The sequence below is a fragment of the Lepeophtheirus salmonis genome, chromosome 4 (genome assembly GCF_016086655.4).
Source record: "Lepeophtheirus salmonis chromosome 4, UVic_Lsal_1.4, whole genome shotgun sequence".
Taxonomy (NCBI): domain Eukaryota; kingdom Metazoa; phylum Arthropoda; class Copepoda; order Siphonostomatoida; family Caligidae; genus Lepeophtheirus; species Lepeophtheirus salmonis.
In genome coordinates this window covers 15,200,109-15,225,987 of record NC_052134.2, presented here as the reverse complement: position 1 = coordinate 15,225,987, position 25,879 = coordinate 15,200,109, and the positions used below count along the sequence as shown (strand labels likewise).

The 25,879-nt window shown below is 28.7% G+C and overlaps 1 protein-coding gene across 3 annotated transcripts in view; it reads left to right on the top strand.

Annotated features, from left to right (window-relative positions):
- LOC121116880 (uncharacterized) overlaps nucleotides 1-25,879 on the top strand; it is a 174,747-nt gene that overhangs the window by 90,059 nt on the left and 58,809 nt on the right. For all 3 annotated transcript variants that reach the window (XM_040711181.2, XM_040711180.2, XM_040711182.2), the window contains one exon: nucleotides 18,385-18,456. In XM_040711181.2, the coding sequence (XP_040567115.1) occupies nucleotides 18,385-18,456 (72 nt within the window). The remainder of the gene's footprint in view (nucleotides 1-18,384; nucleotides 18,457-25,879) is intronic.

Genomic DNA, 25,879 nt, shown 5'->3' with positions numbered 1-25,879 from the left:
GTCCTCAGGATTAAATTTTGGATGGCGCTTGGTTTTTTTATTTATTTTTTTCAAATAAAATTGAAAAATTAAATTTTTTTGGAAGAAAATTTGATAAATTGGAAAATTAAATTTTTTTTGCAAGAAAATTTTATAAATTGAAAAATTAAATTTTTTTGCAATTAATATGAAAAATTAAATTTTTTGAAAAAATTTCGCTAATAAAATTCTTAATTTTACAAGAAATTAATTTTTTTTTAATTTCAAAATTCTATAGTTATTCACAAAAAGTTTAATTTAACTATTTTTGATTTTTTGTGAATAACTGTAGAATTTTGAAATTTTTGTCCAAAAAATTTAATTTCTTGTAAAATTAAGCATTGTATTGGTGAAATTTTTTCTAAAAAATTTAATTTCTCATATTAATTTCAAAAATATTTAACTATTCACAACATATTATATTTTTTGGTGATAAATTTTTCAAATATAAATTTTTGGAAAAAAAAATCAAATATTAAACTTCCTGTTAAAAACGCAAAAATTCTGTAATTTGGGAAGGGCTACAGCCCTCCAGCCCACAACCTGCCAATCCAATATTTATAAGACTAATAATTTTAAATTATGTATTATTAGTGAGGGGCTTGGTTTTTGAATTTTTTTTTTATTCAAAAATTAAAATTAATTTTTTTTAATTAATTTGAGAAATTAAATTTCTCTGAATTTTTTATTCAAAATTCGACAATTATTAATTTGGGGAGAGCTACAGCCCCTCGAGCACACACCCTGCGAACGCCCTTGACAATTCAATATTTTTTAAGACTCATAAATCCTTTAGTTAGGTCTAAACTAAGAATGAGCTACACTGATGTAAAATACTAAAACATTAGTGAAAATGATGCGCTGTAGACTGTGCTTTAAAATTGGGACGTTTTCAAGGACTGGACTGGACGTGAGACGAGACCGATTTCAAGTTCCATATTAAGAACCAATGTAGCCCTTTGTTGTCAGTATATGTGTTGCGTCAACATAAAAACAATCTTGAACACATCAAGAAAATGCGAATATACCAATACAGGCCAATATTTCATAGACATATTCAAGTCAATTAAAGGTGTTTTATTCAAATTTGTGACATAGCATAAGAATATGGGCTATAACTTTGTACCTTTATTTGATTTAAGAGACTATATTAACCATAATACGGCCCCTTTCAAAACAAAATCTGTCAATTTATTGATCTTTTATTGTGATGATCAAGTTTGTCTACTGCACACTGCTAGTAATGAATAATTTGTTGATAGAAATTGACAACAATTTGTCAAATAATACGAATATAATACACCTTTAAATTTTTATAAAACTCATTCTAGCTTGATTTAGTTTCCTACGTCATTAGGAGTGTTGTTTGGATCAAAATACGAATGCACTGAGGAAATTACTTCTAGAATTAAAATGCCTATAAATTCGGAATCAAGCTCAATTTCAGGTTTGATTATAGAACTATGGAACGTACTGACAACTGAATTTTATGGTCATTTTAGTAGTAGAAGTATTTACTTAAATCATTATTTAAAAATGATAAAAACTATCTAGTTTAAGTCTAAAGTTTTTAGATTTCTTTTAAATTTTAATAATCGGCTTACTTTCAAAATTAAAAGGACGGTGATATAACCCACTCCCCCCGTTTTGCGAATTTCTGATGATCCCACCTGTTTTCAAGCAATATAAATGAGTAAATTTGCCTATAAAACTATTTCAAAATTAAAAAATAAAAATTTATGAACGTTCTAAATTTATTTTTAATAAAAAATATTTAATACAAAGAAGGACAGGGGTATTTTTTGGATATTTGTACAAATATCCCACCAACGTTTCAAAACCATGCTGGTCAATAGATGAATAAATAATTGAGTCAGTTGATAATTATAGTTACTGTACAATTGTTAAACTGCTGCTAAACATAAAGAGAAGGAATTTTGATATGTCTGAGTACAAGTTTAAACGAGTAAAAATCCGTGGGTGCAAAAATGATTCCACCTTTCACTAAAGTAGTATAAACTGTTATAGGATTGTACAAAAGACTACATGGCTCCAAAACTTTGTCTAGACATAGTGCTCACATCTTTAATAAAATACATTTTTTTGGGGAAAACTAGGATTTGAGCATTAGATATTATTTTATGGATGAGTCTAAGCTGTAAAAAAATATAATAGAATCGTCGTTCTAGTGGTGAAAGTATTATTATAAATGCATTTGCATATTTCTACTAATAAATATATTTAATTTTTTTTTTAATATAAAAATATGGAAGGGGGAAGTGTTTATTCAAAAATGACGAAAAAAAGTCATACATAAATGCTCCTAAATCGTAAGTGATTTATTTCATTAAAACCGAAAATAGTCATCACTCTAATGTGCATGGTATAGACAAATGCATCGAACCCTTCCTCATAAATTTCCCTTTAATTACTTCCTCCTAAAAGTTTAAACTAATCATCATCTTCTTCATGGGTACTCCATTGTTTCTTCACTCCCAAAACAAAAAGGAAGTTAAATAAGGTCATGGCCTTTTGTTTAGTAGGATGTTCAATCATTTATTAAAATATATATGAGGTATATGATGTAGAAGCCAAAAAAATAAATAAATGAAGAAGCAGAAACAACTTTATACATATTATAGAACCTACATTTTCAATTCTACAGAATGTTGAAAAAATAATTATGTTCTTCCCTCAAGAGAATAACCGATTAGGCCTACACACGATTCCAGAGGGATGCATATTGTATTATGCACAATAGTGTTGCCACGATACCAAAATATTGAGATACTTTATCGACTAAAAATATAAAAGAAAAAAGTTTGTTTCTATCTACAGGGAGTTGCCAGGGTTCTTTTTAAGATGGTTAGAGGGAGTTAGCAAAGAAATTATAGGATGTCATAAAATACAATTTTTAAGTTTTGCAACCAAAAGTGATGTAAAAAGTTTATAATACTTGCGATAAGGATAAGGGAATTATTAAATATTCCTTGGAGGGAAGATACATTTATGATGTAATAAAAATTACTAATTGATAATTATTTTGTAGCACATTATAAAGATCAAATGCCCACAGTTTTATTACTCGTAAATACGTCATAAGTAATTTATATTATTTGACAAAATGAAATGATGGTTGGTAATTAAAATGGTTGGGGCTGTAATTAAATAAATTATTTCAAGACGGAGTAATGATAAATATAAGGGCGTTCCAGAATTATATTTTTTTTTTTAATCAAAAATCCATAGCTATTGACAGAAAATTAAATTCTTCGGGAAAAAGTTTCAAAAAGGAAATTTTAAGAATCCATAGCTATTCTTTCAAAAAATTAATTTTTTGGAAAAAGAAAATTAAAATATATACATAGTTATTCAATCTTAACTTTTGTAAAAAAAAAATATAAAAAATCCATAGCTATTCACAAAAAATTAAATTTCAAAAATCTATAGCTATTAAGAAAGAAATTAAAATTTTTAAAAAAATTTCACCAATATTTATTGTTTTGTTCTGCTTCATAATTTGCCCTAATGACAAAAAAGAATTCCTTAATTGTGGGGCTACAGAACCTCCAGCCCCTGCATATATGGTATATGAATAAGTTTAGTCCACTATCAATATCAAATATAGACAATGGAAGTGGTAAGTGATATCGATGAAGACACGAATTTTGGAAGGTCTCAGACACTTTGACAAGACTAAAGCAACTATATGCAAGACTGTTTTTTCTTGGTCCTTTAAAACTTTGTTACGGTCTTTGTATTGATTTTTCAAAGTTTTGATCTCATAGTCGTTAACAAGTTCAAAATAAACATACTATTTTTTTACCTTTTGGTCTCCATTCCACAAAGTATTCCTCATAGATTTGAACACAATACCACAAGGAACAATGCATAATTGAGCAAAAATAAATCCAAATTCTGCTTTCATACTATAATTGGAAGAGAATGGGAAAGTCTAAAAATTTAGAAGAACCTCGTTAAAGGGACTTTTATGTCCACTCAACAAACTAAAGGGTACCCAACCATCACAGAATTTGATTTTTTTTATTTCAGTAGTTTAAATCTATAGAATAGAGTTTGTCCCAAATTGTAGCTCTCTAAAGTCTGCTTTTGCCGAGATATTACCATTTTATTGAAGCCCAAATTCTTTTTTAATTCTTACACATTAAAATAAACTTTGATTGACAGTTGCTACATTTCCTTCAATAATTGTAAAGCCATTGAAGGGAATCCCATAATAGTTTATAGAAAGGAAAATCTATAAATTAAGTTGATAATTAAAAAAAAATTTAATACCAAAAAAAACAACAACAATAATTATCAGATTTTTGGATCGAGTATTATTTATTTTGATTGCCTATAAAAAAAATTACCAAGGACCTATAACTATGAAATTTGGGCAAGTTTCAGTATACAAATAGAAGTATCATTAATGTTAAAAAAATGAAGGGGTTTTTTTTCTGGCTAGTTAGGATGAAACTGCCAAATTTAGACTATTAATTGACATAAATTAAATTTATTTTATATAAACTCGCTTAAAAATATAAGATCTTTGAAGAATTAAACAATTTTAAATATTTGATAAGAAATAATTACTCAAGATGTTTTTACAAGTCATTTGTGAGGCTATTAGCACTGTCAAATTAAATATCTACATCAACCTTTAATCAAAGAATACTAATTATTACAAGTATTCTTCGCTTAAATTGAAGCTAAAAATTGGTACATGGAGCAACCACATAGTATAGTTCGGGTGAAATTATTCACCTGAAAATCAGTGTGAATGAGTTCGAATTTCGGTCGCCCCTGAAAAAGAGAATTAACATGTATGTAAATTGACTTCAAGATTTTTCTAAGTCAGATAGATTAATTGTAGTACTTCAAATGTCTTGAAAATCTTGATATTCTCTCAGGCTGTGGTTACACACTGTAAATGTAAAATTGTTTGAGAACCCCTGGCATAGATTATCCATTTACTTACATCATTTATAAACAAACAGGTTTAACTTTTGAACTTAAATAGAGGGCATAACAGGAATATTGAAGAAAGATGTATTGTGGTAGTATTGGATGGATTACCAAATAAGTAGGATTGATTGAAAAACTTACTACTCCAATCAAACAATAGAATAATTAATCTCAAGTTTCCCAAACATTTTACGTCATATAATTTTTATTATTTTATTATAGTATGTACCCTGGATATACTTATGATTAGATGTGATATAACGCAAAATTTGTGAATCTATCACTCTTTCATGCATAAGCATCACACCACCCTATCTATCTTAAAGCATAGTAAATGCCTTTCAACAACAAAATAACAACAGAATGATCATTCTTTTGTTTGTCTCACAAAGTTTTTTTAGTAGGAGGAGGTATTTGAGTTGATTTTAAATGATAATTAGTCATAATTTTCTATCTTTTTTGCAATACGAGCCATGGATGTTTCTTCCATCACTTGATTTAATGTTTTTTTCTTAATTTGTACAACTTTTCTTCTTCTTTTTTTAATGTAAAAAGAAAAGAACAGAGGTTCGTTCTTATGTACATAAATATTATAATTTTCCGTAAATGGAATTCGTATAATTTCACCACCAATTATGTATATATATGAAATTATGGGCCTGAATAATTTATGGATTTCAAAATACATAGAGAAGAAGAAGTATTAGAATGCAGCTCTACGCTCCTTGTTTTTTTCTACTTTTTTTAAAAGTAAAATAATTGATTTGCAGTCGCTGTTATTTTTATTTTTTTTGTTTTCCTTTCATCATATTCTTAAATGATATGTTTTGCTAACTCCAGAAAGTAAACACCGCTCACAAAGAGTTATCTATCAAACAAACAAACGTGTACTTAATTTATTGTCAACTGTTGATTCATCTACTACAGCTAATCGTAGAGGAAGAAAAATATTGAAGTGATTAGCACGACTAGCTTTTTTATCCACTCTCAACCTCAACTGTCAACAAGGAAGGGGGAATTGGTGGAAAAACAAATGGTCTTCTATATTTATTTTGTTGCTCACTATTAATTATCATTTAGAGAATAGTTATGAATTATTATATACATTAAATTGATAATATTATCATATGAATGTCAGGTTATGAAATGACACACATTCGGAAGGAAGGCCTTGATTGATATTTAAATTAATATAAAAATAAAAATCCTATGTATTTCCTTTTTGACCTTCTAAAATGTAGAATTAGCTCTTTTATATTATATAGAGTCAACTTATGAACATTAATGAAAACACTGTTAAGGAAAATACACTACACTTTTGTTTATTTCAACAGGCGAGCAGGTACATATAGAAAAGACTCTTTTATTGACTTTAGTTGTAAACTTTGGTATGCTTTAGGGATCATATTTTGCTAAATTTAATAAGCTGATTTTTTTAACCCCCGGATTTTAATATCATACCTATATATAAGTAGACCAAGGACAACACCCGCAGTAAACTTCTTAATATCAGGATGCGTATTTATTATCTGTTTGCCTTACTAAGCCATGTGGCTAAGTAAAAATCCTTGTCATCCATATACATATTTTTCTTTTTCTATGCAGCTTGTATTCTTTATTACACATAAATTGATTGAATTCGAATTTGCTGTAGGTTAGCTCTGAACTATTCCTAACGATTATTAAATAATAATGTTTAATTCTACATATACTTTTTCTTTTCCTTTCAACTTTTGTCATGTGTAAACTCTTTAATTATAATATGTAGCTAACTCTACGAAGTATAAACTCAAAAATGCTATTATGTACTATTTTTATATTATATTTATTTATATAAATCAAGAACCTTTGTCTATATAATCGTTTATAAATAATTTGCAAATAATAATAAACGGTTGGCAAGAAGAAAAAAAAATATGGATGGCAATACTTTTATTTTTTATTGTTTATTTTTCCTATTGAAACTCAAGGTTGCGAGTTGATAAAAATGTTCGACATGACTACTAACAGATTGTGTCTCTTTTTTCAGTTTCTTTTTATAGGAACGGTTGCGATAAACAATAATGTAATGACGTGATTAATGTTCAATTAAACTTAAATTAGCACTTATTATAAACATGATTTTTTTCTGTCGATTTCGTTCCCCAGACTTTTGAAAGATTTTTAAAATACCTTGATCTCTATATTTATCCATTTTGATGGTTTAAGTAAAAAAAAATTCAATTTTTTTATTGGATCAAAATAACAAGTTGGAGTTTCAATAAGTCGACAACAGCTCAAAATTTTCGAAAAGTTTCTAGAATTAAAAGTGTATTGCAGTATTATTACTAAAATATCTTAAAGTTTTGACAAAAATAATTAGAAGTGTAAGTTTGATTTAGATTTTCGTTTGTATTTAAAAAAAAAAAGAAAATACAATGAAGTCCTAAGGACTTAATTTAAAAAATAATTTTAGTAGAACTGCCATTATATCTCTGCATGTACCACAAATAACGTCTATCGATCTGGGGATTTTCATTTTTGTCATTTTTTTTTTTGATAATTCGAAAATTAGTGTATTATGAGTGCACCCTATGCATAGAATAACCTGTAGTTATTTGTTAGACGACCCACAGAATTTAAAAATACAAAACATGTATTCCAGTTGATTTTTGAGACAATGTACCCCTATTATTGTTATCATTTTGTTTTGACGAGACACATGTATTAGTACAAGATATAAGTCTATATATATATATATATATCTACAATTAAATACTTTGTGGTGAATGTGGTTTTTTACTCCATCATTTAAATACATTTATATTTAATCTATTTCAAATAACTCCAAATTAAAAATTTGACTTCGATAAAGTCTTATAGCTCAGTGAATATCTATACAGTTCTAAGATATATTATTGAACTATGTGTTTTAATGGGACTTATAAAATATTTTTATTAGTACTCTTAAGTAGGTTTTAATGTTAATGTTTCGTATTGTTAACTTACACTCAAAGTAAGAGAGAGTTAGTTAGGGGGGTGAAGAGCTGTAACCCCCAACCAAATTAAGGAATTTTTGTTTTTTTACTATAATTTTTAATTTAAACAAAAAAAAATTAAATATTTCAAATTTTTTGTGAATAGTTATGAATTTATGAAATTTAAACAAAAAAAAAAAGAATTTTTGGAATTCTTTTTTTTAATACCAAAAACTAAGGTCCCTCCTCCCAAAAAATCTATTATCCTATGGAACCCCCTTTTTATATATTGTGTACAAATTGCAAGTTTGTTATAAAACCAAGTTGCAATTTCTTTGTGTTAAAATCCATTAAAATCCAACATTCATCATTTTAATTACCAACCATTAGCTGATACTATCATATCCTTTTGATTTGTTAAAATTACATTGTTATTATTAGTGTTGTGTCCGTCTTTATCTATTCGATCCGAGCAACACAAAACTGGACCGCGAATGCAGTCTTCAGTTCTAAATAAGGGCCGGCACAACACTAGTTATTATGGATTTGGGAGTAATATAACTGTAAACATTTGAACTGTATAATGTGCCACAGAATACAAAATAGATTTGAGTAATTTGTATTAAAGTAGTCAAAAATGACACCACCATTATTATATCGATCATCCAATGAATATTAAATAATTATTGCATTATCCCTTATCCTTCATTTATAATTAGCCATCAGAAAAATAATGTTATACCGCCCAGACGTTAATTGTATCATTTGTTGCATTCTTTTATCCACACTTTTCAACTTTAGAAATGTTCCCAAATACCAAACCTTGTTTAACTAATTGTTAAATTACAAAATGGTCACTTTTTCTATTTCCCTTGACAGACCGCTTATTACAGGGTTGACTGTATATACTTATATATGACGTAATAACCTTCCTATGACTTTATTTCATCATATATGTAACTGATTCCCAAGAAATAATAACCATATCAAATACATTACAAAGCTATGTGTAATATAAAATAAATTATACAATATTTAAATAGTTTTCCGTGAATTTGTGGGTTTTTTTTCAATTTTTGAGTAGTTTTGACTATAAATAATAGGTATTAACATCGTTATGCTATGAACCTTCTTCATTAGAAGTAGATTTTTATTTATTATAAGAAAACAAATTTAATCCATAATTTATGAGAAGTGTGTGTGGGGCTGTGGGCTTGTTGAAAGTAATGGGTTTATAGGCATATACTTATATAAAAGTATGTATTTATAATTAGTTGACTTGACAATCTTCAGTAGTAGTGGTACCAGTAGCCTATGTACATTCTACATATCTATTGTGGTTGCATACGTAAACTTTTCTCTTTTTTATTTTTATTATTAATCTCTTGAATTGAATAGTTGGGCCTATAATGTATGGTCGAGTAAATGAAAATGATAGATGCTTATTTTTAAACCTTGTGCACTTATTTAAAACAACAACATTATGTCATCCGGCATAACGGTCCTCAAACAAAAATAAAAAAATGACTTCATAATCATGTTTCAATACTTGATTTTCCAGAAATGAATTTTTTATATTTTTATTCGTTTAAAAAAAACTGTTTGAACTTAGTAGTCTTGAGACTCGGTCCTGTCTTGAGTGATTTCTTTTAGACCCCTAGCTGCTCTCATTTAAATTTAAGGGTTTTTAAACTGTAGACCCCCAATGTTTTAATCAATTTCATATCGAAAGATGTCATTATAAAACTTCGTAATGCGTAACGATGTTCATATATTTGAAATCCTAATTGAATCAACGGCATTCCATTAATAAAATATAAATCCAACACATTTGGTGTTACATGAGACCGAATCAGAGTAATTTTTTCTATAAGAGGGCACGGAGTTACCTTTATTGTAACAAACAGCCTTTTTTTCCTATGGAAAGCGAAAAAAGGCCCATGGAATTATTATTCAATAATTGTTAAGAGCTTAGAAGGGGCTAATCTAATTCAACCAATCAACCTTCAGAACTATAATTAGGAGAGAAGAAACACAAACCTAAGAAAGCAAATAAAGACTTGTATCATTATATTTAATAAGATAAACTAAACGATTCAATGTCCCCCAAGATCCGCCCCCTCATTTAAAACAATGACAAACAAATATTTAGGCAACATGCATGCACTATCAATCTAGATATAATATTTATAAGAATACATATTATATAAAGTTAGTGAGTCCATTTTCTCTTACATTATGCAAATATTTAGAAAAGATTGGGAGCAGTTGCAAGGGGCTTTTTTTCTTTAGCATCAAACAAGCTACACCCTTAAAATTCATAAAACAATTAAATAATATAATGGAGATCATTATTTTAAAAAATCTATCATTTTATCCAACTTTTTTTCAAGATATTGGATAAAAACTCATTTTGAGGAGAAAATTAATTTTTAGGAGGATGAATATTTTGTAATAAGTGGGCCGTAGGAATCAATTTTTTGATAGACTGTGCAAAAATCAGGAGCAAGTGCCCCCCCCCCCCTATATATATTTTTTGTGTGTCTAAAGATAATTGAAGTCATGATCCAAGCCTTAACAAATATATCCTGGAAAGTGGGGATGCCTTTTTACTTGAATATCTAAACAGGTTTTTTTTATTTTCCAAAGCTGTTATGATAGTTATTTAATTCTTGAAAAAAGGACATCTAAGTATAAAGTAATAACTAGTGTGTGTGCTCATGAAAGACAGAGAGTAACATTGAGGATTTGCTCCGGAGTTATAAGTGTAAGTCATTGTTACATTAACTGAGAGTAGAATTGAGGATCGACATCCCAGTAATTCCAGCGTCTATTTCCTTGCTATATACGGAGTAGGATATATGTTTATTTCATTCCTGTAACGGATATTTGATGTCATAAGCTTCTCATTATCCAAACTTTTTCAAATTGTCAGAATTACTACGTTCATTTACAATTAAACAAATTTTTACATTCCGACAAAACATATTTTATTCATAACTAGTAAGTATATGTAGAAAAAAGGTGCAAATTGTTAAGTTTGCGTTGATAAAATTGTCCCAACACTTCTTAATCTTCTTTATAATTCTACTAACGATAGTACCCGGTATTTCCTGGAGTAATTTGGATACGTATACTTACGGACAAACCTTGCTTAAACCATATAGAAGAGAACCCCTAATAAATCCTCAGTGTTACTTTCTGTTTTTTCATGAACACGCTCACACGTAGCTACTCAATACATAGATGTTACCTCCTCAAGAATGAAAGCAAAATAATAACTGACTGAAAAAAATACGACGTGATGAATTAGGGTGTACTTTAGTCTCTGGAGAACTCACTGGCTTTGTTCTACCTACACCTCCTGCCTTAAAATCACACTCAATATTATTATTTTCTACATGTAATTTCCTCTTCTTTTATTATTTTATGAGCTCGTTGTTAAAAAATTGTCCTCCTCAACCGACACACAAATAAACATAGAGAGAAACTTTTGCTTTATTAATATATATATAAATTATCTTCACATCAGACCTGTTTGTTTGTCAGAACAGGGTCTTTAAAAGGTTTGCAAAAGGTTTAAACAAAAATCGTGGGAACTGTTTTCTGTCTCCCCTAATGTTACATAGTATATATACATTGAGCCTGTTTTGGGAAAAGAAATAATATATACTTCAAGTCATATTTAGATTTATTTGATATTTAAATATTCGGTTTAATTATTATTGTTATTGTAGGAATAAAAAAGGGACAATATATAGAAATATATACTGTCCGTAGCATGGTCCGCTGAATAGGTCAAGAAAAGGGCGAGGTCCGAATTCCCTCCAGATAATGTTTGCTATTAGTATTACTATCAAGGGCGTTGGATAGATACTATTTTATTTTGAAGGAAATTCAAATTCTAGTTTGTTTTTTAACACATTAATTGTTAATTTATTAGTGGGCAATCAAAAAGCTCAAAAAGAAAAATTAAAAACCTTGAGATTTCAAAATTTATTTATTTCAATAAAAAGTTAAGCCTTAGTCTTAAGAATGAATCAATGAAAATCAACGTAGACTACTCGTATTCATGTTAACATGTATAATGGACATAGTGTGTAGTAGTTTTGAGCTTTACCGATACTGTTTTGAATCTCCAATTTATAAGATTTATTTGTAATGTAAAATTAGGTGCATAGTATAGTTGTTGATTCAAAATCAAGAATTTATATATTATAAAGAACAAAACCTTCTTTTGTTTCTTTCTTTGACGGTGGACTGCTCAGCTCCAAAATATAAAATTGAAAGTTTATGGAAATAGGGGTATATAAAAAGATTTTACCATAAGTGTCCGTATTTTTGTAAAAATAATTTTATTAAATCCTTTGGCAGAATGAGGCTGGATGCACAAATGCTCAGTAGCTACATTAGAGGAGGGAATACAAATTAAAAAAGTCCCAGAAGTATTACAAGGGTTATAAATCCTTAGCATTTTTTGTGCAAGTCCTTGTTAGACTCAGATTAGAGCTGTGGATCGAAAACAGAGTAATTATTGTACATGTCCTTGCTTGATACGGAGTTAATGATTTTGTTTATTTTCTTCCTCGGATAGGTAGCTGCCTGCAGATAATCTAACTAATGTCATGACAGAGGAGCTAATCTCATCAAAAATATTATTTGAATCCTCAGGCTAAAAATACTGATTTTTTTACTACTTAAAACGCTTACGATTTACAGTTCTAAATATTACTCTAGTATGACTTTTAACTAAATAACCTTTTCAAAAGAAAATTATAATTAAGAATCAACTGAAACAGGAATGTCTTTTTTAAATGTTGTAAAGAAAATATTCCTAGAGGAAAAGGACTATAAATAATATTTACAGTGAGACCTTGGCATATAAGTATTATAATTATGAACATTCAATCCCAATCAAACCGACTATACATATGCATGTCTACAATATAAAATAGGTATAGGGTCGGATAATACTCGTGCCGAGAACATCAATGCTCAAAAAGTATGCCCATATTCCTACAAAAATGGGAAGAACGTTTCATAAAAATGTCGTCATATACTGATGCAATAGTAATCAGTCAAATTTTTGTAATTACTCTCTTATAAAAAGTGTTACAATTTTTAAAATTCTAACAATACATGAGGGGGTCGTCACTAGTGCTAAGTCTGGCCGTTCCTCATGAATGCCAGTCTTTGGAATTTTTCCTAAGAATATCGATGGTTTATTAAGGCAAATAAGGTATATGAGATTCATTAAATCATTGTGCAATGCAGATACCTATCCTAGAAATATATAATCATGTGCTCATTATAATCAAGTGTGTCTATGGGGGGTGGGATAGAGGGGTTGTAGGTCTTCCCCCCCCCAATTATTACTTTTTACTAGAAAATTTAATACTTGATATTTTTTTAAATTGAATGTATGAAATTTAATTCCATTTTTCAAAAGAAAAACTAAAATTCAATTTTCATTTTTTCAAAGAAGCTTAATTTTCTGTGAATAGCTATAGATTTATGAAATTTTTCTACAAAAAAAATTTTATTTCAAATTTTTTTTTATATTAATTTTTTCTGAACAGCTGCGAATTCTTGAAAAATATTTCCAAAAATATTTTTCAAAATTTTTTTCCCCAAAAATATAATTTAAAAAAAAAATTCCCAAACAATTGAACTTATATTTTTTTTTCAAAAAATTGTTTACTTTAAATTTTTTCAAAAATGTTTCTAAAAAATCCAACAAATTACTCCATTAGCAATAATTAATTATAATGGGGTGGGCTGAAGTGGTTTACCCCCCCCACACACACACACACACAAATATCAATATCTTCTTAAAAAATAATAATTTCTGAAATTTTTTGTAAATAGCATCGCATTTTTGAATTTTTTTACCAAAAATTTTACATTTTTGAATTTTTTTACAAAAAATTTATTTTTTGAATTTATTTTCTATTTTATAAAATCTATGGAATTTATTAAAATAGCTGTAGATTTTTGAAATTTTCCCAAAAAATGTATTAAATGTAATTTCATTGTTCTCCATTTCTTGTGAATAACTATGGACTTTTTCCCAAAACTGTATATTTGAAATTTAATGTTAAATTTTTTTTGCAAAAAATGTATATTTGAAAATTTTTGTCAAAAAATTTAATTTTTTCTGAACAGCTGTGGGTTTTTGAAAAAAAAAAAACTTCAATGACTCGAGATCTATTTTACCTTCTTTAAGGAGTGTCAATGCAATCTTCGGTCCTAAATAAGGTCCGACACAACACCAGCTGTTACTCCCTCCTGTAGCACTTGCCCTGCTTAGTTGAATTATTTTGTTTTTCTGAAGAATCTTTGACACAAATTCCTGAGGGGTAATAAAATGCCGGGTCCAACTCGGCTTTAAAAATATATCCGAAACCCATCCCCAATATACTTACATCCGTAGACATAATACAAAACACAATAGTTATTATGTATAAATTACTCAAATAGGATTCTTAATATATACAATTTGGAGAAGAAATTAGTAGATTATGCATATCCCTTAAGCCTTCGTTTACACATAGGGGTCCCTATGGGCCTATATTTATATATATGTATGTATCCTGCATGATGATTCACATTTATAACATAAACATAGCCTGATTCTACTTATTCAATGTTATCGTATATGCGTTTTGAAATTCAATTATTACTGTAATTACTCTATGTCAATTTTTGATTTAGCTCACGCATCTCAGATTTCCTTATAACTACATACAATAATAAATAATATTTATACGTGTTTAAATACTTTTCATACAAAATTTTAGATATTCAACCTATAATTAAAACATATAAACAACAAACAAATACCATAATAAGATATGTATACCTACACATCCAACTTAAAAAAATAATGATGAAGAACAGGGTTCAGTAACTTTCAATACTTGTATCACATGACCTTTATATTATTGGTTCTGGCTCTATGTATAATATATTATAATCATAGCTGAAAAAAAGCATTAAATATTGAGCACACAAAAAAAGTAAAATAAATAATATTATTTTATTTTGATTTCATTTTCGAATTATGTAGGTACATAGGTAGAAATTAGTGTTGAGATACGGTCCGAAACAATTTTTTCCCCAGTTTCGTCTTTAGGTCTTTTTTTTGTTGTTGTCCCTTAATTTATTTTTTATTTTCTTGTAGATCCCGAATTTGGGTTTGAATTAGTATAACCCCAAAGCGACTGGCAATGACCTTTTTAACCAAGTTTCCTATTTTGTAACCATTCTAAGTTTGAAAACTGGATGTGCCCGCTTAGTACGGGTGGCACGCTTAAAACATGACGCTGTTAGACTATGTTTGACTGGGTACACCTCCCCTCGCCCCCTGGTCTCGTATTATGCATTATTTTTATGACTGGAACAAAAGAATGCACATTATCTAAGCTTATCCCCAATCACATTCCTATTCACATTCGGTCTTACAAAAATTACAACGATCTAGCATTTTCAAACAGAAACTCAAAACTAGTACAAATATATGAAGGTATATAATATGCAGGTCCATTCAGGCTAGGCACGATATGTACGTACATAACTTTAAATATTTATTTCCATAACCTGAGGGAATTTAATATTCACAATAGTATTTATTTATACAAAAAACCTAAATTCCTTTATTTATTTGTTTTAAATTATATGTTGCTTTTCATCACCCTATTCTTGAAATCTTTTTATTAGTAGACGTAGTATTGGGGACTCCATTTTATATCGAATAATAATTATCAAAATAATTGAAATGAATCTTTTCGTATAACTTCATTGTACAACAAACACATATGACGTCATGTTAAAACAATTTATCTGTAAAATGGGTATAGACCGATTTTTTGGGGACTGAAATAAACCGAACTATTCCTTTGGACCGATCTAGACCGAATCGTTAAATGAGATCGGTCCAGACCGAGTTTTTTGTTGGACCGAACTAATTCGGTCCAACAAAAAATATAACGGTCTCTGACCCGTCTAGGATTTCCAGACCGAACCCCAACACTGATAAGGCCCTGGAATTAAAGTGTGCTGTCTGCAATAAAATGGTTTTCAAATATCGACCTTTGAAATTTTCAGAACCAATATCTACACATGTTACCTTTTTCTATTAGCCTTTAAAAATTGAGACCCTGTCCGTTGGATAGAGGGCGTTCTTGTGGCTATTCTTGTACATCAAACAGTTGTTATAGAGTGTTTTCACTCACGTCACAAATTAACAGGCAGTAGCATCAAATTCGAGAAAATGGTAGTTAATCTTTAACAAAAAACAATCTAAAGAGGTTAGTACATTTTCTCCTGCTTGCAAATAGCACATTTGATCATTGCAATGTTACGTAAAAACTCTTGATTAAGAATGAATGTAAAATATAAATCACTTCACATTTATTCCTGAGTCAGTCTCCAAGAGAGAGATTAATGCTCAATTGAGGAGTCCAGGCTAGTTTGCATTTACATAACATGCTTAAGTACATTTCTGAGTGTGTGTTTACATACTTTGCTATTGTCAATAGATAAAAAAAGGAGAGATACGTATAAATAAAAAAAATAACACGGGATCTATTACTGAGCTAGACGTTCTTTAAAACGTTTAGTCACTATACGTCTTCAATTTCACTTATATACAACGTATTATAAATGTATATATTTGTACATAGTACTTGTGTGGAAAAAGCAACGCTTCAAAAGAATATTCCATCCATGAGTAATTCAACATAACTTTTGAAGCCTACTCCTAGAGATCTTGTGAAAATTGTCAAAATGAGCATGCATTTAAAATAAAGTCTCTGTTGATAACATGCAAGCTAAATATTAGTGCTCTTATTAATTATTTACAAAGCTATAAAACAAGTGACAAAACGAAGAACTAGCGGCGCCAGAATGTATTTGCAAGTCAGCGGATTCTGCAAGATTTTATTTTGGTGATGGGCCGTGACTAGTCAAGGGCGTCCGTGGGATTTTATATATATGTTGTTGTTGTTTTTGAGAGGTGGAGGGGCTTGGTTTTTGTAATTTTTTGAAAAAAATCCAATTGTTCGGGGAAAAAAAATTCAAAAATTAAATATTTTGATTTTTTTCTTTTTTCAAAACTCCACAGCTGTTCAAAAAAATTAAATTTCTAGAAAAAAAAAATTAAGTATTATATATTTTTGACGAAAATTTTCAAAAATCCCCATCTAATAAAAAGAAATTTAAATATTATATATTTTTGGTAAAATTTTTCAAAAATCTATAGCTATTTGTAGAATTTTTTTTTAAATCAAATTTTTCTGGAAAACAAATTTGAAAAAATAAATTAATTTTCAAATATAAAATTTTGTCAAAAAAAATTGAAATATTAAATTTTCTAGTAAAAAGCAAAAATTCCTAAATTTAGAGGGACGGCAGCCCCTGCAGCCCACTCTCTGCGAACGCCCTGCTAAGATTTTATTTTTTTTGGGGGGGATGGTCACATTTGCATATTTTAACTAATAAAAATAAGTAAAACAAGACAAATGAATTTGAAATATAGTTTTCTTAAAAATCTCATTTCCCTATCCATATTTCATAGACTGTCCGAAAAATATGAGCGAGTAAATTCAATTACTTTATATCCTTCTTTTTATTTGCCATTATATTTCATCACCACTAAGCTTTCATATTGACATTGTTCTTATTTACTAGTATCAGCTTTCTTTTCTTTTGTTTTTGACAATTTTGAGAGAATGTTTTTTTATAAATTTCAAATTTGACAAATTACTTTATTTTATTAAATTTTAGAAAACTTAAAAGAAATAAAATATATATATATATTTTTTTTTTTTTTTTTTGACACGACTACTTTATTATTAACTACGTAACCTCCATGAATTAACCCTTTTAAAGGAATTAACTAGTTGTATTCTGCGAAGGGAAAAAAAGTCAGAAATATCAAGAAGGAAAGTGGTAAAAAGCAAATATATTATGTTGGAGGGAATTTTTTTTTACATAGACCATGAATCTACTCAAGCTAATTAGCGCGTTTCACCACTTGGTTTAGAGCTTTGTTTCGATAATTTTCACATCTCTACTTACTCCATAAACAAAAAATAATTATAATAAGGATTCCTTTATAGGAGTGTTCATAGGGGAATTATTAATAAATAAATAAAAGTTACTTTTTCAAATTTTTCAAAATTGTTTTCCAAAAAAAAAAAAATTGATTTTTTTTAAAGCATTTTATTTTTTGTGAATAGCTGTGGATTTTTGAATTTTTTTTTCCCAAAACTCAATTTTTTGTGAATAACTATGGATTTTTCTTTAAAAATTCCACAAAATGTAGTATTTGAAATTTGTCGTGAATAGCTATGGATTTTTCAAAAAAAAATCAAAAACCATGCCCCCTACTTCAGAACTGAGGTGCTTAATAATAAATTTATTTGTTTGACTGTTATAGGTGTGGATATCTCGAAAGAAGAGAGTGGCGGTGGCAGACCCGAAAGGGACAATTCATCCTCTATTCTTCAAGGTAAGAATTTCTTTTTCCCTATCTCATTATCTCCCTTGATCTGTTGTTGTAACTACTATCTACATAATAATATGTACTTAAGTTGTACATTTAATGACGAATTTAATTATGTACAAAAAGGAACTTTGTAACTATCACGAATATGTAGTATGTATATATAACTTCACTCATTTGATGTTAAAAAATAGATATATATTTAAAAGGGCTCTTATGTAGAACGTATTACATTTTCCTTAATTTAAAAATATGTATGTATAAAGATATACATAGTTCATTAAGGAAATACTCATTATAATTGTCAAAAAGGTCACGAATCTTAATAACATGCATGCATACTTTGATTATAAATAAGTACATATAATTCTTAAGTGTATCTACCCATGTTAGTACATGTTTAATATTATCATCCACTGTACAATCTACGTTCTAGCAGCATCCTTTACCTACTTTTTGGAAATCCATGTATATATATAGTTTTTCGGGGAGGGAGCTCGTTTTTTTTGAAAAAAACATTCCGAAAATCCATAGATATTAAAAAGAGATGAAATGTTTTAGATTTAAATTTCAAATATTAATTTTTTTGGAAAAAAAATTTGATCATTACATTTTTGAAAAAAAAATCAAAAATACACAGCTATTCACAAAAAAATTAAATTTTTTACAAAAATTTTTTCTAAAAAGCAAAAATTCCTTAAATGGAGGGGGAGCTACTGCCCCATATAAGTATGTATAATAACAATCTACATAATATATTTGGAACTTGATTTACTCTTACATACTTCCTCTCAAGTACTCTTGACGATCAAAAAAAATAAATTAAAAGTGAAATGTAATATTATTAACTATTTGAAAAAAGATATCTTCTTTTATTCATTTTTGTGCTTTTAATGTCCTTCGAAAGGGATAGAAGCGAGCTGTTCATGACTCATTCTTGTACAATTCCAATTTAATTTACAGTACAATCACAATAATTAAGCATACGAAATTGGGGTAAGGGGGAGGGGGATTATCCTTCCAGTTTAGACAAATTAAAAAATATCAGGGCAATAATTTTTTTTATTGTTTTAAATAAGGCAAAAACTAAAATAACTGTATCTTCTATAATCTTATATTAAATGAGAATGTCTCTCTGGGTGTTAGTGTTTGTCCGGAATTCACGGCCAAGCCAAGGAAAGGATTTTGCCAAAAAATTTCATGCAGGGATTTAAGGCTCAAAAGATAACATTTGAAAATTATTCTTGTTCCATGTTGGTATGTATCTTGGGACACTTTTTTTATATAAGATTTTATATAAAATTATAAGATTTAGTGATGAAAAAAAGAAGAGAGAATAAGGCAAAGGATTTTTGATAATAAAATGAAAGATAATCTTCGATGAAAAAAGTGAAAGAGTTCCGACTTAATTTTAATTTCTTAATGCCAGACAAACCTAATCTATATCTTTATAAAAAAAGGCTACAAAGATGCATACCAACACCAAACATGCAGCAAGAATAATTAATAAAATTTTACGCTTTTTATTTTTGTTTTAGATTAAGCAGAAGAATTCTTAATTAATTTTAATTTCTCCATGTCCCAGGCAACGCCGAGCAAACCTACTCTAGTTCAAACTAAAAATTAAGGTTAAACCAAAAAAATATCTTTTATAGAAAAACGTCATCCAAGAAATGTATTTATTAAACATCATCAAATTTAATTAGTTTTCTTATTTTTAGAATAGCAAAATCCTATTCTTAAACTTTTATTAAACTTGTTAAAATTGATGTCATGTTCCTAAAAAAAATCCATTTATGTATGTATTTTAATTGTAACTCCTGTCCAAGTCGTAGAAACAAGTTACCATTTCCGTTTCAGACGTCATTATCAAAAATTTAAACTCCGTAAGAAATGAAGATTACTGTTCCTTAATTATTTATTATTAATATTTAGTATTTGAAATAATGATGACTTTTTGAGAGTATTAATGAACCTATGAGTCTTAATATTCAACCCTGAATCGTGAGTCCAAAGCTATCAAAACAAAATGTCGAAACGCAGCTATTTGAATCAAGATATTTCCTTGCTACGTCATAATTAATTTTCCTCCTCTGCAAAATGTTATTTTTGCAATTCCAGATATGCCGTTCTTACTTTTATCCTTTTCTCTATTTACCTATGCAATTTTAGCTCTTTTTTGTAAAATTCAGGTTGATAGTAGTTAATTAAAAATGCAAATTCACGGAAGCTTCAACCCGAAAAGAAACAGAAAAAGGCCTAAAATCAGTTGATAACTAATCAATTCTTCCCAACTTTTGAATTATTATTAAATCATTGTTGGGAAACGTTCACAGTTTCTTAACAAGAGTTAATTCAAATATAACGCCTCTACGTTCAGAACACTGTTGAAAGGGGGGGTGGGGGACAAAGAAATTGACAGCTGACAATAATACAATAATGCTGTGTGCGTAGTTAGTTATAGAATAATACCCATACCATCGTCAATAACTAACTCTAGCGGACAAAGAAGTTGTCTCGAAGCCAACTATATATAGCATCATATGTTGATCATGTCCCCTTATTTTTTCGCCATTTAAGTTATAGTTCTGCATGTATCGTGTCTAAAGTCGCAGAGTTGAATAAGAATTGAGTGTAAGTCGTGAGTACACGCGGGTTCTCATCTCTCTCTCCCCTCTAGAATGAAATTCTCATTGAATACGTTTATTCCTAAATAACTATTATTTATGTATATTATCCTCATTAAATATGCATTTTCTGTTTTCAAACATAGACATCTCAAATCTGATACTTAAGTAGAATGATGCACTTTGCTTGGGTTTGCTGATGAGGATATTTCAAAATAGAGTAGAGATAAATGTTGAATTATGTGAGCATGCATAAAGCAGGTGTCTTGTCATGTTTTTCCCTCTCTTCTCTTACATACATAAAAGCAAATATAATTAATTGATTGCATCAAAAATGATTATATATGTACGTATTGTATATACAATACGTACATATGCTCCAACTTCAATTAAACAACTCCATTTGGCAGTCTTTATTTATGTAGAATAATAGTGCCTCATGCTAACTGATACAAACAATTCTTGGATCAATTCATGATGATTATATAAGGGAGGGGGATTGCAATCCATTTATACGTAGTGTAAATAACATTAAGGAGAATGATGATTATAATGATATTTCCACAATTTTAATATAACTCCGTAATCCATTGCAAAAAATAATTAAAATTGTTTTGGGCTGTTCTACTGATTTTCTACGTTGTACGTAGGGGTAATTGTGGACCGTTGCAGCAGCCCTTTTTATCTTTAATATCAACAAAATTTACTTTACTGGGTGAGGGGGGTATAAAAATAGGAGAGCTAAAATGAATTTTTTGGATGAACAATGTTTTTGTAATAATACCAGGAGCGTCTGTATCGGGTGTGCTGAAGAGGCATAATAAAGGAATTTTTGCTTTTTACTAGAAAATTTAATTTTTGATTTTTTTTTTCAAAAAATTTAATATTTAAAATTAAATAAATTTTTCCAAAAAAAAATAATTTCCTAGGAATAGCTATAGATTATTGGAATTTTTTGTGAAGAACTGTGAGTTTTCGATATTTTTTTCAAAAAATATTTAATTTTTAAAATTCTTCTCCAAATAATAAATATTATAATTTTTTTGCAAAATAAAATAAATTTTTTATGAGAAACTGTGGATTTTTGAAAAATTATTCCAAAAACCAAGCCCCCCCCCAAAAAAAAAAAATTATTATTATATATACATATATAAATAATCCTGCGGACGCCCCTGAATACAGTCAGTATTTCATTATTTTTGCTGTAACTTTTACTATTTAATCTTTCTGCAATCAATAAATATAATTATCAAAATTCAAAACTCCTTCAGATTTCGTAATATGTTCAGTAAAATATCTGTTGATAGTAACAAGTATTTCAATTTTCCACGAATAGTTTCTTCTTCTGTGATTTTTTTAAGGGCATTTACACATAGTAGCAACATGCATTGAGAGTGAATTTCTTCGATCCACATATAATACTCATCAGTTATATTAATGTATAATATAAATCTTATTATACATTAATCTATTATAACACAGCGAAAGTGAATCATTGAACACCTTAAAAGATTATTTTATAAAAAAAAATATTATTTCGTCTCATTTTCTTAGTTTCAAACTTGTAGCCTTTGTAACAGGAAAAAGGCTACAAAACAGTTGAAATAATAATGAAAGAAAAACATATTTATATAAATTATGTTCACTCATTCACACAACCTTGCTTTAAAAAAAAGAATAACATAATTATGGACTTGTGTTGAGCGTGAAGATAAATAAACTATAATGAATGTCTATTAAGTTTGTTATATTTTTTTCCACTGATTTGCTTGTTTCCTCCTTTCTGGATTTGATGTATTAATTTTATTTACATTTTATTGTAACAAAAACTGTCTATTGCATCCGATGATCATATCGATAGGTTCATTAAACATTTATGTAATTTAGATTATAAAGTAACTATCATTAACTTTCATTAACTTTCATTCGGAGCTTAGAATTGATCAATTGTTGATGCTAAATATATTTTTGGTGAACAAGTCACTTTTTTGTACCATCACATTGGTTTCAAGTGAATTGGGCATTTAAATAATTTCAAGGAATTACAATTTCTTTAAAAATCTTATTATACCGAAATCAGATACAGAAAGATATTTTTTTTTTTTGTTCTAGAATCTTGGATCAACAGGCACTAAAAGTATAATTACTGTCATATAAGGGTATATTACGTGAAACCAACTCTGCGTAATTGATTTAAAAAGCAATTAGTGTTACAATTGTCCCCAGTCGTCCTTAAAGCTTTAAAACAATGTAGCGAAACGCAGCTGTAGGCTCAAGTAGATTCCTTGTCTTATTGGCATTTTTTTCCACACAAGATGTATATTTTTATGATATCAAAGATGACGTCACTATATCATTCTTTGTCATTTTCCTTCATGACGTATGCAACTTTTGTTCCCTTCGCAGAATTTACATTGTTAATTCAGTTAAAGGGGGGGGGGGATTCATGGAGGTTGCTTATGTAGTTATGGAGTAATATAATCGACGTCCCTAGGTCTCTACGATCACTGCCTTGTACAAATATTGAACACGTGGTCTTCGTTTTTTGTTTTAAGGCTTTTGTTCCCCCCTCCACTATTTTAAGTCACTTTTTTGATTGGAACTTTTTTATATAATAGATTATAATAATACAGTTTACGTACAAACATACATAAATAGAGGATTAGAAAAGAAATTTCTATTTTGTTGTCTTCTTGAACAAGTTTCAATTGTATCTACATAATATATGTATATTATTGTATTGGTATATTGTATTCTTGAGTGATTATTATATCTATGGATGCCTATATACATATATTTATATATTGTCTTTATATTGATAAGGTTAATTATATTCTTTGTTGTTTAATAAACCTATACATAAAAGAAAAATAAGCCTATTTCTCCATCCCATCGTCACCTACGCTCATTCCCTCATAAATTGTGCATAAAACGATTTTGAAGATTCATACAATATATGATCATATACAAGTTAGGATTTTTCATATCCCGGGAAATTGTCTTGGAGTGGGATCACGGGAAATAAATTTTTAAATTACGGGATCCCGTAAAAAGCAAATATTCTAAAATATAGTATTTTTTATTATATTCTAAGAAGAAATAATTAATTTTTAATTAGTCTTACCGGTAATATCTTATAAATTTTCATGTTGTTTTTTTTATCAGTATCACTAACAGTGCGTATCGTGGTTTTTTTTAGAAACTGCAGGCTCAGCTTTTTAGATTTCCGTAACCCAATCCGACCCACAAAAAAAAAATTAACTCATTAAGAAGCTCATTTTTAGTGGATTATATATAATTAAATGAAACTTATATAATGAAATAATTAAATGTGGCAATTTCCTATGAAAGGGAAACAACGAGGTGTCCTTGGGAAAACAAGATCCCGAGAGAGAAACCCCAATACGAGTACAAACGAATACTAAGATACATTGAGCAAATAATTTTATAATACCTTTCTAATAATTTTATTGGTGCCTACCTACTATTTGTGACTTATAGGGACTAGGCCCGAAGGTCATTTTCCCAATATTTTATTTGGATTCCTTCTATATAGAGTTGATTTATATGTTGGTCCAAAATTATTCATTCGTCGCGTTTGACTATGAGTTGCAAACCATGCAAGTCAATATCACACTAGAATTAAAGCAAGAGACTCTGAATTAAACATCATATTATGATGATATAATTGGTGTCTCAAAATTGATTTCCCTCTAATATTTTGTATAGCGTCATCAATTAGAGTACCTTTAAATACTGATCATCACCATATTTGTGACTCTTAGACTCTCTTTAGAAAATTGATCTTTTTGGAAAAAAGATTGAAAAATTAAATTAAATTTTCTAGTAAACAGCAAAATTCCATAAAAGGGGAGGGGGTGCTCTAGCCTACGCCTTCAAGCGCCACTATGTAGTACTACGAATAGGCTATGTTACTTGGTATTACTTAAAATGTACCTAAACAATATAACTAGGGACAATTGAGCGCTGGGTCCCCATGGTTGCATCTTGCAAGTATATATATATATATATTGGATATAATTCCTTTTCATATTCATAAAGCCATGATTCTCATTTTTTTGTTCTTGTTATGACAAAGTGATAAGTTTATTACTTCTTCAGGAATGAGTAGTTGCATTCCAGAGATATTTTATTTATTGCAGTTATTTTTTTAATCGCAATACAATTTATGTAGTAGATATGTCTATTTATAAATGAAGTCACTCTTGCAGAAGAAAAATGCAATGGATTTTGTATATCCAGAAATAATAGCTACTATCAGTCATAGTATTCCAGTTTGGTAATGGATCCTATGTATGTAAGTAAGAAGGGACTTTTTGAAGGGGCATTGACAACAACAAATCAAAGACTTAGTATTTGGAGAAGATTGTTAAAATTGTATTATAAATAATATTATGTAAAATATAATACTATAAAAGAATACCTAGATGAGATGATTGACTTCAACTTCAAGAAAGACGAGTTATGACTCGCATCATGATAACAATAACGACAACGACAAGAACAATAATAATAAGGCCCCGTTAATAATGATGCACCTGCTTTTACCACAAGTGCAGTGAACAAAAAAAGAGAAGAAAAAACAACAACTTGAGGAGGCGTTTGGAGCCTACAAAAATTCTAAAACGAAATAATATTTCTTTAATTCGCAGTATGTATATGAAAAATATAACAACTCAGAGAGGAGTCAGAGAAGGAATATAATAATGCAAAATCTGAGCAGTTGAGAGGCGAGGGGTAAACCGACCTAATAGTACAAGGGACGTCCACAATTTCAAGTT